Source organism: Puma concolor, chromosome B4 (assembly GCF_028749965.1).
Source record: "Puma concolor isolate L17-30 chromosome B4, mPumCon1.1.hap2, whole genome shotgun sequence".
Taxonomy (NCBI): domain Eukaryota; kingdom Metazoa; phylum Chordata; class Mammalia; order Carnivora; family Felidae; genus Puma; species Puma concolor.
In genome coordinates, this window is record NC_141673.1 from 108,034,461 (window position 1) to 108,049,983 (window position 15,523).

Below are 15,523 nucleotides of genomic sequence, written 5' to 3' on the forward strand. Positions count from 1 at the left end.
CAGGTGACAAATGAATTCAGTAAAGTCACAGGATGCAAAACTAACATACAGAAATCACTGTTTCTATACACTAATAACTATCAGAAAAATAAAGTAAGGAAACAGTTCCATTTACAATTGTATCAAAAATAATGAAATACCTATAATACATTCAACCAAGGAAGTGAAAGACCTGTACTCTGAATACTGTTTAAGACATTGATGAAAGAAATTGACAACATGAATAAATGGAAAGATATTTTGTGCTCATGGATTGGAAGAATTAATATTGTTAAAATGTCCATGCTACCCAAAGCATTCTACAGATTCAGTGCAATCCCTACCAAAATACCAATGGCGGGGCACCTGGGTGGCTTAGTTAAGCATCTGACTTCAGATCACGTCATGATCTCATGGTTTGTGAGTTTGAGCCCCATGTCAGGCTCTGTGCTGACAGCTCAGAGCCTGCAGCCTGCTTCGGATTCTGTGTGTGTGTGTCTCTCTCTCTGCCCCTCCCCCGCTCACACATTGTCTCTCTCAAAAATAAACACTAAAAAAATTTTTTTAATACCAATGGCATTTTTCACAGAATTAGAACAAAGCATCCCAAAATGTGCATGGAACCACAAAAATAAATAACCAAAGCAGTCTTGAAAAAGAAGAACAAAGCTGGAAGTATCATCCTTCATGATTTCAAACTATACTACAAAGCTAGTATACTAATCAAAACAGTATGGTACCAGCATGAACACAGACACATAGATCAATGGAATAGAATCAGAAAGTGCAGGAAAAAAGCCCACACATATGTGGTCAATTAATCCATGACAAAAGAGGCAAGAATATACAATGGGGGAAAAGTCTTTTCAATAAATGGTACTGGGAACATTGGACAGCTACACACAAAAGAATGAAACTGGACCACTATCTTACACCACATACAAAAATAAAATTTAAATGGATTGAAGACTTGAATGTAAGACCTGAAACAATAAAACTCCTAGAAGAAAATATAGGCAGTAAATTCTTTGATGTCAGTTTTGGCAATATTTTTGGACCAGTCTCTTCAGGCAAGGACAAAAAGCTAAAATAAACAAACGAGATTACGTCAAACCAAAAAAATTTCACACAGTGAAGGGAAAGGCAACCTACTGAATGGGAGAAGTATGGGTGACATTTGTTCTTCCCCAAGGTTCAAAGGAAAATCTGCTCTGTGACTCTCTTCTAGCTTCTGGTGGGGGCCAGCAATGCTTGGTATTGCTTGGCCATAGCTGTATCACTCTAGTCTCTGCCTCCATCTTCACATGGCCTTTTTTCTGTGTGTCTCCATGTGTCTTCTCCTCTTCTTATACAGACAACAGTAGTATTGGATTTAGGGTCCACTCTAATAAAGTATGACTTTGTCTTAACTAGTAACATCTGCAAAGACCCTATTTCCAACTAAGGCCATGTGCTAAGGTTCCATGTGGACATGAATTTGGTGGGGACACTATTCAACCCACTACAAAAGATAAGCATTTTTATTTGAGCATTATTTTAATTATGACTCTTTCATTGTATATGTCAGAAACCACTAACTACCTAACCAGGAAGTGAACCTAACCGTTAGGGATGCCTCCATAACTGGAATGCCCAGGATTATCCTCTGGCTCCAGGTACTTTTTGGATCTGACAGGGGACTCAGGAATCCATCACTCTCTCTCCATTGCCACCTCTGCTTACTCCTGTTGGACCACTTTCCACAGGAGACTCTCTGGTGTGGCCACAGGGCAGATTTCACCTCAGATAGTCTAACACCAGAGCTCTCAACCATACTGCTTCCCCTGTGTAGTAGCAGTAAACACCCCTGTATTGGTTTCCTATACCTATACCAATTACCACAAATTCTTTGGCTTGAACAATACCTATTATTAGCCCACAGTTCTAAAGGTCAGGGGTCCAGCCATGGAGTAGCTGAGTTCTCTGCTAAGAGTCTTACAAAGCCAAATCAGGATATTGATCAGGATGTGTCCTCTTCCAGAAGCTCCAGCTCATTTAGGTTTTTGGAGGAATTCATTTCTTGCCATTGTAGGACTGGCTCTTAGCTCAAAGCATCAGTGTGTGCTTTCTCTCAGGCCATAGCAGCTACCTCCTATTCCTTCTGCTTCCAACTTGGGACAACGCTCTAGTTTTATCTTTTGACCTTCTTCATGCATTACTTTTTTATTTGTTTTGGTTTGGTTTTATTGAAGTACAATTGACATATAACATTACATTAGTTTCAGATATACAGCATAATGATTCCACATTTGTAGATATTAAGAAATGATCACCATAGTAAATCTGGTTATCATCCATCACCATATATAATTATAATTTTGTGTGTGTGATGAGAACTTTTAAGATCTTAGCAACTATCATGCAGTACAGTATTATTAACCATAGTTACCATGCTGTACATTGCATCTCAGGACTTATTTATTTTATAACTGGAAGTTTGCACCTGTGAACTCTCTACTTTTAAAGAGCTCATGTGTTAGGTCAGGCCCACCTAGATTCCCTATCTTAAGGTGATAGGAGCCACATAATATAATATAATCACAGGAGTAAAATCCATCAGAGTCACAGTCCCAGGGACCATGCAGGGTGTGTATATATTGGTGGTGGTGGGAGATAGCTCAGGCAGAATTTTAGACTACTGCCCACCATATCCTCTCTTACAGCTGCTCTACCACCAGTGGCCTAGAGGCTGCACCAGATAGGCATCAAATTAAGTCCGTTTTACCAGTGGAAAAAGTAGACCCAGAGAAACTCCAAAACAGAACCCAGTGTCTACTGATTTCTACTTCTACACTGAGGTAGAAGTAGAAATTTTTTTGCCACATCCTCCCCACAGGAGACTCAGAAAAGGGCTTTGACACCAAGGTCCCCCTGTGTATGGATGCTTTATGCCTTATGTGGGGGAAACCTCCCAATCACCCACAGAGGCCCATGAGAAATGCCATGCACTGGAACAGTCCCTCATGCTCTCTGGCAGGTGGCTGTTGAGCTTAGTCAGGGCAGGCTGTCTGGTCTGCTCCAAGTGCCACCCACAAGGAAGCAGCATGTGGGGGTGAAGGGATACCAGTGGCTGGCCCAAGCAGCAGGCAGAGAGGAAGCAAAAAGGAATTGCACTGGACAGGGAATGGAGGGAGGGGGAAGTAGGAGTGCAGAGAACAATACAAACAGAAATGGATGGAGGTAGCCTAGAGAGAGAGTGAAGCTCGTGGACCATGTCTCTCTGTGGGGCAAAATGCCACCAGTAGCATCTTCCCACTCTACACAGAAGGACCCACTCCATGGGAGGGCCCCAAGGGGCTGATGATCCTTTTCAGCCTTGCATCTCCCTCCCCTCAGGGAACCTAGAACAAGCCAATGAGGAGCTGCGGGCCATAATCAAGAAGATCTGGAAGCGTACCAGCATGAAGCTGCTAGACCAAGTGGTGCCCCCTGCAGGTGGTGAGTACTTCAGGATCTCTTGCCTGGTTTCTGAGTCTACTAGAGTCTTGGGAGGCCTGCTTTCCCCAGGCCCTTTGTGTGTGGGGCTCAAAGGTGCTATTGGTTACAAGGGACGATGGTAGGGGTACCTGGGTGGTTCAGTCGGTTAAGCGTCCAACTTCGGCTCAGGTCATGATCTCACGGTTTGTGAGCTCAAGCCCCACGTCGGGCTCTGTGCTGACAGCTCAGAGCCTGGAACCTGTTGCAGATTCTGTGTCTCCCTCTCCCTCTGCCCCTCCCCTGCTCACGCTCTGTCTCTCTCTGTCTCTCAATAATAAATAAACATTAAAAAAAATTTTTTTTAAAAGAAGAAGGGACGAGGGTGCCATGCCCTTCACAAACTCAGATACAGAATGTCAGCTTGGAAATCTGGTCCAATCCTACATTTCAAGACCAAGCAAGGCCCCTCAATATTTAGAGGTTTGACAGAATTTCCAAGGAAACTCTGCAAATATAAGTTTCCCCATAAACTACCAGGCTGTTTGCTCTGGAAATAATGGTGCCCTGGAAAAAGAATCCCCTGAGATCCTCTCTGGGTTGAAATTCTTTTTGTTTCTCCTAGGGCAGTGTTTCTCTACCCTGTCAAACCCAAAGCCCCTTTTCATAACAAAAAGTTTATAATGCTCTTACTACTACCCTGAATGAAAATAATAATCTTCCTACATATATAATTTCCAAAATATTAATATAACACTTTAATATAAAATACATTAAAGTCAAGTGTTCTTCAATATATACATGCTAAAGCACTATGGCTTATGACACTATGCCAAAAGTCATAGTTAACTGAAATACTTGCACACATCTACATATGATGAATAAGTTTGTGTTTAAAGGAGCTAAGATGATATTGAATATCATTGACATTTTGTGTTTATCATTTTGAGGGATAACTAAGTATATTAAATAATATAATATCCACATGTATGTATACATACATGCACCTACGTATGTGCACATACATAGAACAAATGCAGACCGATGTAAGTAGGTGACTACTTACAGACCGCAGCAGACCGCAGGTGACTCAGACCACGAGCAGTGATGCCATCAGAGATACGATTTTCCAAAATGTAAACCCCTCTTAACCAAGTGGAAACAAAGCAAATATGGTCTTCCATCAATTTACACGGCAGTTATATTCCTGGAAAATTCTGGATATATTAAAAGCAGGCAAAAAATTATTTTCTGTTCATATGTAAAATGCAGTTAGGTTCTTAGCTTAGATAATTATAGACAGGTTATGTCCCCACATGGACATCTAGCAGATTGCAAAGCTATTATTTGTTGTGTAAAACATGCCTGTATTTTAAGGGACACATCTGGAACCACCTAATACCTGTAGCACACTGTGACAGCTAAAAGAAAGCCCCACGCAATCCCAAAACACTCCTTAAAATGTGACACCACCCCCCCTGTTGAGAACCACTTCCCAAAGGGGAGCAGGACAGGAGCTAAGTGAAAAGTCACTTACACAGGCCAAGCATCATCTGACGTTTTGCATACATTATTTAATCCTTATAACATTACTATGAAGTTTGCTAAAGAAACTGAAGTTCTTCAAAACTATGTAGCTGACCCAAGACTACATGGTGACTACCTAGTAGGTTCAGAATCCAAACCCAGGTCTGAGGGATGCTAGAACTCCAAGCTCTTTCTTCCCTACCGCTCTTCCTCCCCAACTACCCTAAACAGGGAACGCAGGGCTTTCCCTCTCACATGGTAATGAGGTCTTTGTCATGTAGAAGGTCATCATTGCTGTAGACTTGGCTATTCTTAAGTACAACTAGGAGTAAGAGAACCATCACAAGCCCCTATATCTAACCTACAAGCTATCTCCTGGGCCCATTTCCCAGAGAAGAAGATGGAACCAAGGAGCTACTCATAGGGCATGCAGTGTTCTCCTTGGAGAGTCATTGGCTTCTCCACCACCTGGTTCATTCCCAAGACAGAGGCTGATTATGTCATGTGTAACTTGGGGGTCCAGCCCAGCAGGGACCCAGCCAAGCCACATGATAAGAAAACCCAATCTGTCTAATTATAAGAAAAACCTAGACTTAGAGGAGAAGGTGCTCCTTACACCAAACCCCATCTTTAAGCAGAACTGTTTGCACTTAGGGGACTGGTCAGTTTATGATGGGCATCTCAAGTTTTAGAATCAAATAGGGACACCTGGGTGGCTCAGTCGGTTGAGCGTCTGACTTTGACTCAAGTCATGATCTCATGGTTTGTGAGTTCTAGCCCTGCATCAAGCTTTCTACTGTCAGTGCAGAGCCTGCTTCAGATCTTCAGTTCCCCTCTCTCTGCCCCTCCCCAACTTGCACTTTCTCTCTCAAAAGCAAACATCTAAAAATTTTTTAGAATCCAATAAAAATGAGTTAGCAATATAAGCTAAGTTTTTTTTAATTTTTTTAATGTTTATTTATTTTTGAGAGAGAGACAGAGCATGAGTTAGGGAGGAGCAGAGAGAGAGGGAGACACAGAATGCAAAGCAGGTTTCAGGCTATGAGCTGTCAGCACAGAGCCCGATGTGGGGCTTGAACTCGCAAACTGCAAGATTGTGACCTGAGCTGAAGTCGGACGCTTAACCGACTGAGCCACCCAGGCACCACTAAAGTTTTTTATACATTTTTTTAACTTTAAAAAAAAAAAACAAGGTGGGAAATAATTTTGACAATAGGCTACTTCTAGTGTAAAAAAAAAAAAAAGATGGGATAAGAATATATTTGCTTATTTTCAGAAAGCATTTGCAGAAAGACTTTTTGGAAAAATACTCAAACCAATTTGAGAAAGGTTATTTATTAAAAGGTGGTAACTAGGGGCGCCTGGGTGGCGCAGTCGGTTAAGCGTCCGACTTCAGCCAGGTCACGATCTCGCGGTCCGGGAGTTCGAGCCCCGCGTCGGGCTCTGGGCTGATGGCTCGGAGCCTGGAGCCTGTTTCCGATTCTGTGTCTCCCTCTCTCTCTGCCCCTCCCCTGTTCATGCTCTGTCTCTCTCTGTCCCAAAAATAAATAAATGTTGAAAAAAAAAAATTAAAAAAAAAAAAAAAGGTGGTAACTAGGCAGATGGGGGAGGGGTGGTAAAAACACTTTTCACTGTATACCTTTTAGTATATTTTTGCCTTTTGAACCATGTTAATAGACTACCTCTTTTTAAAAAATTAAATTTAAAAAACTTAAGAAAGTTTGGATGCTGAAAAAAGTTAATGAAGTCCAACTGAATTCCCCCATTTATCTCCCTTCTGTCCTTTTTTTCTCACATCTCAGATGATGAGGTCACCGTTGGCAAGTTTTATGCTACTTTCCTGATCCAAGAGTACTTCCGGAAATTCAAGAAGCGCAAAGAGCAGGGCCTTGTGGGCAAGCCTTCCCAAAGGAACGCCCTGTCCTTGCAGGTGAGGGGTGAGGGGGGGTCCACACCCTAAGGAAGGGCCTGGTCACCTTCTTCCAACCTCTGGCTAGGGCTTAAATCTGTCATCAGTGGGCTGGAGGCCAGGTCCCTTCAGAAGGAAACTTTCTGAGAGTTCCAACCTTTCTACAGGTGGGTGTGTGAAGGGGCTACATACTGCTTCCCACACACCCTGCCCTCCACAGTCCTGCCCGCTTCACAGCTCCCCAGAGCTCTATGGAGCTCTGCTGAAGTTCTGGAACAGCCCCTATCCTTCCTGGGTGGAGAAATGGATTCTTCCACTCTGGGGCAGACAAGAGAGGTCCCGAACCACATCCCCAGTTAGCACACACAGATAAACCCTCTCAGGCTCACCTGCCTTGTGGAGAGGCAGGTGGGTCAGGTGGCTGGGTGCCCCTCTGGGTTTCAGGCTGGCTTGCGCACGCTGCATGACATTGGGCCTGAGATCCGACGGGCCATCTCTGGAGATCTGACAGCTGAGGAGGAGCTGGACAAGGCCATGAAGGAGGCTGTGTCTGCTGCCTCCGAAGATGACATCTTCAGGGTAGGTGGATGCCATAGGAGCACTCTCTTATCTTTTTATTTATTTTTTTTTAATTTTTTTTTCAACATTTATTTATTTTTGGGACAGAGAGAGACATGAACGGGGGAGGGGCAGAGAGAGAGGGAGACACAGAATCGGAAACAGGCTCCAGGCTCCGAGCCATCAGCCCATAGCCTGACGCGGGGCTCGAACTCACGGACCGCGAGATCGTGACCTGGCTGAAGTCGGACGCTTAACCGACTGCGCCACCCAGGCGCCCCTCTCTTATCTTTTTAAAGTTTGGTTTGAAGTAAGAAGGTGGGCTGGCTTCACCTTTTCTGCTAAGAAAATCCAGGGAGAAAGCCCTGAGCTCTAAGGCAGATTCCAAGCTCTTCCCAGTCAACTATTTCCTATCCCTGCATGTTTTCCAAGCCTGACTCCATCTCAAGGCTGGGCTCCCAGGACATGGCAGCTTACAGAGTGTCACTGGCTCTTGGAGAAAGAGGGGAGGAGCCCTTTTCTTACAGGAAATGTTTCCTAGGAGAAACTTCTACATTAGAAGTTGCAAATGGTGGCTCTTGGGCCTCATCTAATCTGCAGACCTATTTTGTTTGCCGACATTTGGAAATTCAGCACATTCAAATAAAAATCTAGACCTCTGGCTTCTCTTTTAAAAAAATCAGAAAATCTGGCTTATGTTCCCACGTGGTAGCAGAGGAGTGGAGCCAAGTGGCAATTATCCTCTTGAGATAAAGCATGTGTTCTCCAGGTCACAAAAATCCCCTCCAGCCTTCCTTCCCTCTCCCATCCTGGATATGAAGGCTGAGTGTCAGTTTTAGAAGTGAAAACCAAACCTGACTCTGCCAGGATAGTGGAACTCTTGGGTCCTGCTCTCTCCATTCATTGTGGCCCATGCCTAAGCCCTGAGGTACTTGGCTAAAACCCTTCCCAAGTGAGGGAGAAACTACTGACCACCATTGCAATGGGGCCATGCTCACAACTGTCCTTTCCAGCTCCCACAGGGGGACCACACAGGGGTCCTGGGCTATGGAGTCACCGGGAGGAGCTTGCCCTCCTTGTGGCTACCCTGTCATCACCATCCTCATCTTCATCACTGTGAAATGTCCATCACTGAATGGCCTCAGGGACTCAGCACCATGATAACACTGCCCCAGCAAGACCCCACAGATCAACTTGCAGATAGCCACTTTCCCACTCACCCAGGACAAGAAAAAAGTGTTAGGAAAAAACATTGGGTCCTGATTTGAAATCTCTAAGAACCTCCCAGGGGAGAGAAAGCCATGATATAATTAATGGAGTCAATGTGTCATCCTTATTTTCAAAACCATTTCGCCAACATGGTTTCTAGCTCAGTGAGCCATTTGGATCTCCATTTAAAAAATTCTTGTTAGAATCCCCTGGTCTCTTTCCCCACCCCTCAGCCCTCACCGTGCCTCACAGCTGCCAAGCCAAGCACTGGCTGCAATTAAGGATTGCCATCCTACACTGGTCCTTGAAACTCCTCGTGGGGTTCATTAGAAAGTCCCAGGGGAGCAGCCTCCCTGCCTGACTGGTTCTGCAAGAGGTCCTGTCCCTCACTGTTCCCCCCAGTGGTTTCAGAGGGGACTCTCTGGGTCCCTCCCTCTCAAACCACCAGGCCACGCAGGTGAAGAGTTCCCCATTTGCCATGTGCTGCCCGGCGTGGTTGTGCTCTCTGGAAGGCGGACAACCTTCCGTGCCTTCGCTGAGAAGGAGAGGTAGCTGAGGGGGCTTTCTCCTCCACCCACCCCTCCCGTCTTGCCTACAGAGGGCCGGTGGCCTGTTCGGCAACCACGTCAGCTACTACCAAAGCGACGGCCGGAGCGCCTTCCCCCAGACCTTCACCACCCAGCGCCCACTGCACATCAACAAGGCGGGTAACAGCCAAGGCGACACCGAGTCGCCATCCCACGAGAAACTGGTGGACTCCACCTTCACCCCCAGCAGCTACTCGTCCACTGGCTCCAACGCCAACATCAACAATGCCAACAACACTGCCCTGGGCCGCTTCCCCCGTCCCGCTGGCTACCCCAGCGCAGTCAGCACCGTGGAGGGCCATGGGCCCCCCTTGTCTCCTGCTGTCCGGGTACAGGAGGCAGCATGGAAGCTCAGCTCCAAGAGGTAAGCAGGAGGGTGGGGCATCCAGGGTCCATGCACAGGGGCCCCACACACTCCAGCCCAGAGTGGATGGGGGGAGAGTTTGGCCCCCAGGCCTACCACTCACCCCTCAAGCTGGGATGGAGGCTGCTGCCCCAGAGCCCATCAAGAGATAGGCAAATGCTGCTTCCCAATCTTGCCCTTGATTATATGTGACAGCCACCCTCGGGAGAAGGCACCATGGCGCCACTGCCCAACAAGTGTCCTGAGATGCACACTTGTGGACAGAGCCTCCTGTGCTTTCTCATGCTAACCAAGCAGAGGAGCTCCAGCCCCTGATCCCTGGGATGTCGGCATTCTGGCTCCACAGTAGACTCTGTTCCCCTGGCCTTTCCCAAGTCTGCCTAAACCTGGCCTTTGGCTCAATTAGGATGGGAACGGAGCTACCATCTTTTCTTTATGTCCTTCTCAACCCTCTTGGGAGGGACATTTTGGTGTCAGGAGGCCCTTCATGGTAGCACTTGCTCATTCTGCCCCAGTGTAGGATCATTCCTGGTAGTTTGACTGATCTCCCACCTCCTGATGCATGCTTTTCTCCCCACCCTCTGCTCCCTGGTGCTCCAGGATACATTGCTATGATGTGCTGGGACGGTAGGTGCCTACTTTCATGCTCTGGGCCTCAGGAAGCACAGCCTGGGCTTAGAGGGTCTCCCCGCTTTTTCTGTCAACAGCTCCGGGTACCCAAGGCCGGGTGGGTGGGAACATGCCTCCACATCTTGCCACTTCACCCTTAGTTGAGCTGCTCTTCCAGAGCAGGACGGCCTCCCCACCACAGCAGGCCGGGAAGATCCCCAGCATGCCATGTTCTTGGGCAGATCCCTCCTGCTTGCAAACTTAGAAAATAATCGTGAAGTGTGAGTGTCTTTCTGGACAAGTGTCCTGAAGCTGCTTTCATCTAAGGAGACAGCATACCTGCCCCCTGGTTTTCACTTCTGTTCTTACCACCCATTTTCAAATGGCTCCATGTAAGCCTACGTGGCCTGGGCATTTAACAGTGTTGATGACAGCCAAGTCAAACCTTACTGCCTGGAAACCTGGCTGGTTAAACCACCCAAAAGCAGTGTTGGGTGAGTCCTGCTCAAGAGATGTATACTGATGCCTTCTATGTGCAGGGCAGTGTGCTTGGCACTGGATTTTGTATGCTGATGTGAAAGGGTTAGCTTTGTACAGAGGAATATCAAAGTTTAAGTGGCTGACCCATGACTGTCTTGGTGGTCCCTCCCTTTTCCGCAAACCTCTTCCTCTTCTACAACCTTCAGGGACTCAGTCTTAGTGCCATTTTCTCCCTTGCTCCCCTTACCAAAACCTCTTCTTAATGAAGGCTCATTGTGTCCATCATTAGCTTCTCAGTGTAAACTAATACCCCCTTCAAAGGGTATTTTCCAAACTGTGTTCCATATTAAATGAAGGGAGAGTGGTTTTTAGAGAGGAGATAGGAGAGACATCAGGGGATTGTCTTCCTCTCCCCACAGATACATCTATCAATGATTATGGTACATGCAAAGCACCTAGCACAATGCCTAGCATGTAGTAAGTGCTCTCTAAACATCGGCTCCCTCCCTTCCCAACACAGTAAACAACACTCAAGGCAGTATGCTTCAGCTTGGTGAGGAGGAACAACTTAACCAAGGTTGTAGCTCTGGGGCCTCATCCTTCATCTTGCACCTCAAGGCTAAGTGCAGTGGCCCCAGGACTAGCCTTACTTTTGATGGGGACAGGCCAGCATGTCTTGCATACAGTGGCCCCCAAGAAGTGGTGTTGCCTGCCTGCTGCCATTCTCCATCTCCAGCCCATCCCATCATGCCTCACCAAAGCTCCTTTCACATATCTCTCTTCCCACTCCATCAAGAGCCTTCAACATTTCACCTGTCCTTACTGTGGGGTGGGCAGCCATCTGTTAGGGCCTTCTCCAGAGAACCAGGTAGGTACCCAGGAACGGTAGCTTCCTGAATTGCACACAGCCCACTGGCTCAAGGTCAAATCTAAGATGCCAATCCATCACTGAGCCCTGAGAAAATAAGCTGGGATATTTCCCTGATGCCTCCATGAGTAAAGTGGGCCCCAGCATTCAGGAACTATAGGAAGAAAGATGGAGGGAGGTACTGAGCGAGGCACAGACAGGAAAAGAGAGAACACCTGGACCAGAGCTAAGAAGACATGACCAAATGAGCAGAAGATCCTGGTCTGGAGGGAAAACAAAATAATCCAAGGTACATCCTGGTGTGGGAGGATCTCAAGCTCAGCAAGGAGTCAAGCTCACTGCCCAGGACAACAAACCCCCCTATGTGAGGCTTCTTCTCCGTGCCTTCACTCCAAGAAGCCAATGACAAACCCAAAGCCATGTCAAAATGTGACACCAGGAACTTCCCAGCTCTGCCCAACTAGCACCCAAAGCCCCAGCTGTCTCTAGCAGAAGGAGAGGACAGCCCTTGCACAGGCCCATGCCGACCTGTATAGAACAGTCCAGGACCTTGTTTTAAAAGCTGGTCCTTTCTACCTTTCAAAACGCCATCTCATCTGTTACTTCATTTGTTACTCCCAAGTTTCTGAGTCAAGCAGGGCATATGTTAGTTCAATTTTATTGATAGGGATACTGAGGCATGTGGTGAGCTAGTGACTTATGCCAAAGGGCAACTGAATTGGCGTCAGAACTCAGATCTCCTTGGATCCTACCCCAGAGATGCTTGTTCCATGTGGAATTCTATCTCTAATCTTACTGCTTCCATGGCTCCGCAGCTTTGTCAGCGACTGCAGGAAGAAGAGGCCACAGCAGTTTTGTGTGAGTGTGTGTGCACATGTGTGTGTGCGTGCGTGTTCCCTGTGTGAGTGCCTTGCACATGTGAATGAGTGCATGTGCAATGTGTGCCACCTCATCTGCTGAAGGAATGGTGGGGATTAGCAGTTTCTGACTTTATTTCTCCATCTTGGACACTTCAGGTGCCACTCCCGGGAGAGCCAGATAGCCATGGTGTGTCAGGAGGAGGTCTCTCAGGACGAGACCTATGACGTGAAGATAAGTGAAGACACTGAGTACTGCAGCGAGCCCAGCCTGATCTCCACAGAGATGTGAGCTCTGCCCCCAGGCTAGCCCATGTGCAGGAAAGGGTCTGGGGGTGAAGGGAAGCTCCCTGAAATCCCTCCTCTGGGCATGACTTGGGGAGGGGGAGATCATATATCAGAAGATGCCTAAAGCATCTGTCACCTCATTAGGGAGATGGATGTATGTGTCTACACACACATGCACACTATCCCCCAGTTAGCTTAGCTTTTCTTGTGATGCAATACTTTCAGGAAAACTTTAAAACATTGTTTCATAAACTTTTTTTACTGAAACAAACTGTCATAAACATACTTTGGAGTGAGACTCAGTACACACATACATGTATTGACAAATAAATGTTCATGAAGCTTCTTATAATAAAGCTACCCAGCAGAGGGCACTGCTGGCAAACAGTGGCCAAGATTTTTGTCAGTGCTGGAATTTTTAATATAATTTATTATCAGATTGGTTTCCATACAACACCCAGTGCTCATCCCAACAAGTGCCCTCCTCCCTTCCCATCATCCACTTTCCCCTATCACTCAGCCCCCATCTACCCTTAGTTTGTTCTCAGTCCTTAAGAGTCTCTTACAGTTTGAATTTTTTAAGAGAAGCGTTTTTTAACTACAAGTCCAGACCCATTCGAGGGTTGTGACATTTACTTAGTTATGATCGATACTTTTTTATATATTAATGTTTTATTGGTAAAGGTACATGAGGGGCACCTGGCTGGCTCAATTGGAAAAGCATGCAACTCTTGGGGCGCCTGGGTGGCGCAGTCGGTTAAGCGTCCGACTTCAGCCAGGTCACAATCTCACGGTCCGTGAGTTCGAGCCCCGCGTCAGGCTCTGGGCTGATGGCTCGGAGCCTGGAGCCTGTTTCCGATTCTGTGTCTCCCTCTCTCTCTGCCCCTGCCCCGTTCATGCTCTGTCTCTCTCTGTCCCAAAAATAAATAAACGTTGAAAAAAAAATTAAAAAAAAAAAAAAAGAAAAGCATGCAACTCTTGACCTCGGGGTCATGAGTTCAAGCCCCACGTTGGGTGTAGAGGTTACTAAAAAATAAAATCTTTAGAAGGAAAAAGAAAGGAAGGAAAAGGAAGGAAAGAAGAAAAAGAAAGAAAGAAGAAAGAAAGAAAGAGAAAAAGAGAAAGAAAGAAAGAAAGAAAGAGAAAAAGAGAAAGAAAGAAAGAAGAAAGAAAGAAGAAAAAGAAAGAAAAGAAAGAAAGAAAGAAAGAAAGAAAGAAAGAAAGAAAGAAAGAAAGAAAGGGAAAGGGTACATGAAAACCACCTATGGACATGAGCCCAGGTGAACATAACATGCAAGCCTCATCACACCGTCTTTTGTCTTATAAAAGCTTAACTTCTTTGGAGTAATGTCTTGCCCATTCCAGCAACAGTGTCCCAGTTAACTTGTTTCCTTTTTCTCTAGGCTCAAAATAAAATCAAACTCCTCTCAGGTCAGGGCTGAGTTGAGTCTTTGGCGAGTGAAGAGAGCCATCTCTTTTAAGGGGTCTCCAGTGGCTTTGTGAGCTTGGTGATGGGTTTTGAGCTCAGCCAGGATACTGAAATTCTTCCTCATCCAACCAAACTGCACATCCACCCTGGACCATTTGGGGCTCTCTTCTTTGCTGGATGGGTCATAACAGGGATTGTTTTTTTCAACCTATGTATAGTCTGAGTCAGCCTCTTTCACAGGCCTCACAAGTGCTTTGATGCCTGGCTCTTTGCAGTTGCTATGGTAGAAGGCTTCTTCCTCCAGCTTCAGGACTGGAAGGAAGTTCTGGGCCTGGTAGTTGTAACATCATCCCAGCACGCTGTCTGCTAGGACTGTGCTTAAAGCTCTCCAATGCTGAACATCACATCCACACCTTTGTCTAGTCAGCTTTCTGGCCCTGACTTTATCAGCCACTAACTGCTAGATTCTCCCCAGAGTTTTTAGAGGCTGAAGCCTTCTGAAGGCTGGAGTTTATCCACTTTAGCTGATGCCCATGCTGGGTTCTTAGTCTTGGTACATTTTCCTGCTGGCCCTTTATTGTCTGTCTGGCCCAGCAGGCTCAGCAGCTCCAGGCAGCCTCTTCTCCAGTCTCAATATGGTCTCCTCCAGGGGGCTGAAGACCAGAGGATCCTGGAATCAATGAAGAAACACAAAAAGCAACTCTGTATCTGCCTCCAGAAACTTCCCCAGGCTCCAGAAAGCCAGACCAAGATCAGCATTTTAAAATAAAGAATAACATAGTACACAATAGCATAGAATAGGTTAGAATAAGACAATAGATAATAGTGTATCCAATGTCACAAAGGTATTATTTAGTGAAATACTTGTTTAATGTGTGTACTGAGTCTCATAAAATGTATTTATGACTGTGGGTTGCATTCAAAAAGTTTAAGATGCATTATTTTAGTAACTTCCCTAAAAGAAGGACCGGCCCTTTAGCCTTTTGATTTGTAGAGACTGCAAATTTTCACATGGCCACATACCCTAGAAATCAGTAAAAGCATATGCGTCTTTCCGTTTTGGCTCTTACTGAGTGCTTGGTGCATCCAGGCACTCTGCTAGAGCATGAATAAACCGGCCTCAGCACTCAAGGATATTTTACAAACTAGTTAAGATCTCAGAAGAGGGAGATAACATGGAGATTTTCTAACTACTTGTTCACAGAGTGGTACAAGCAATGAGGGGGATAGACATTCAGAGAAGGTCTGGGTCAAGGTGACCATAACAGCCTCCTTGCACAAGATCAAACAGAAGCTGGGTCTTCAAGAGTGGGTACAATTTGGATAGAAGAGAATATAATAGGATGAGTTCACCATGTCAAAAATGAGAGGAAAGGCTTGGAGGTTTTCAGTCAGAAATTTTCTTG

General features: G+C 46.0%; 1 protein-coding gene and 1 pseudogene across 42 annotated transcripts in view; one reads left to right on the forward strand and one right to left on the reverse strand.

Annotated features, from left to right (window-relative positions):
• Positions 1 to 15,523, forward strand: part of CACNA1C (calcium voltage-gated channel subunit alpha1 C) — a 767,747-nt gene that overhangs the window by 739,064 nt on the left and 13,160 nt on the right. For 35 of the 42 annotated variants that reach the window (XM_086714435.1, XM_086714443.1, XM_086714446.1 and 32 more), the window contains 5 exons: positions 3,355 to 3,456; positions 6,762 to 6,889; positions 7,313 to 7,447; positions 9,234 to 9,586; positions 12,560 to 12,688. In XM_086714435.1, the coding sequence (XP_086570561.1) occupies positions 3,355 to 3,456; positions 6,762 to 6,889; positions 7,313 to 7,447; positions 9,234 to 9,586; positions 12,560 to 12,688 (847 nt within the window). Of the gene's footprint in view, positions 1 to 3,354; positions 3,457 to 6,761; positions 6,890 to 7,312; positions 7,448 to 9,233; positions 9,587 to 10,186; positions 10,214 to 12,559; positions 12,689 to 15,523 lie in introns of all 42 variants that reach the window. The other 7 variants (XM_086714438.1, XM_086714451.1, XM_086714440.1 and 4 more) reach the window with 1 other exon arrangement.
• LOC112867431 (thymocyte nuclear protein 1 pseudogene) lies at positions 14,068 to 15,203 on the reverse strand (annotated as a pseudogene).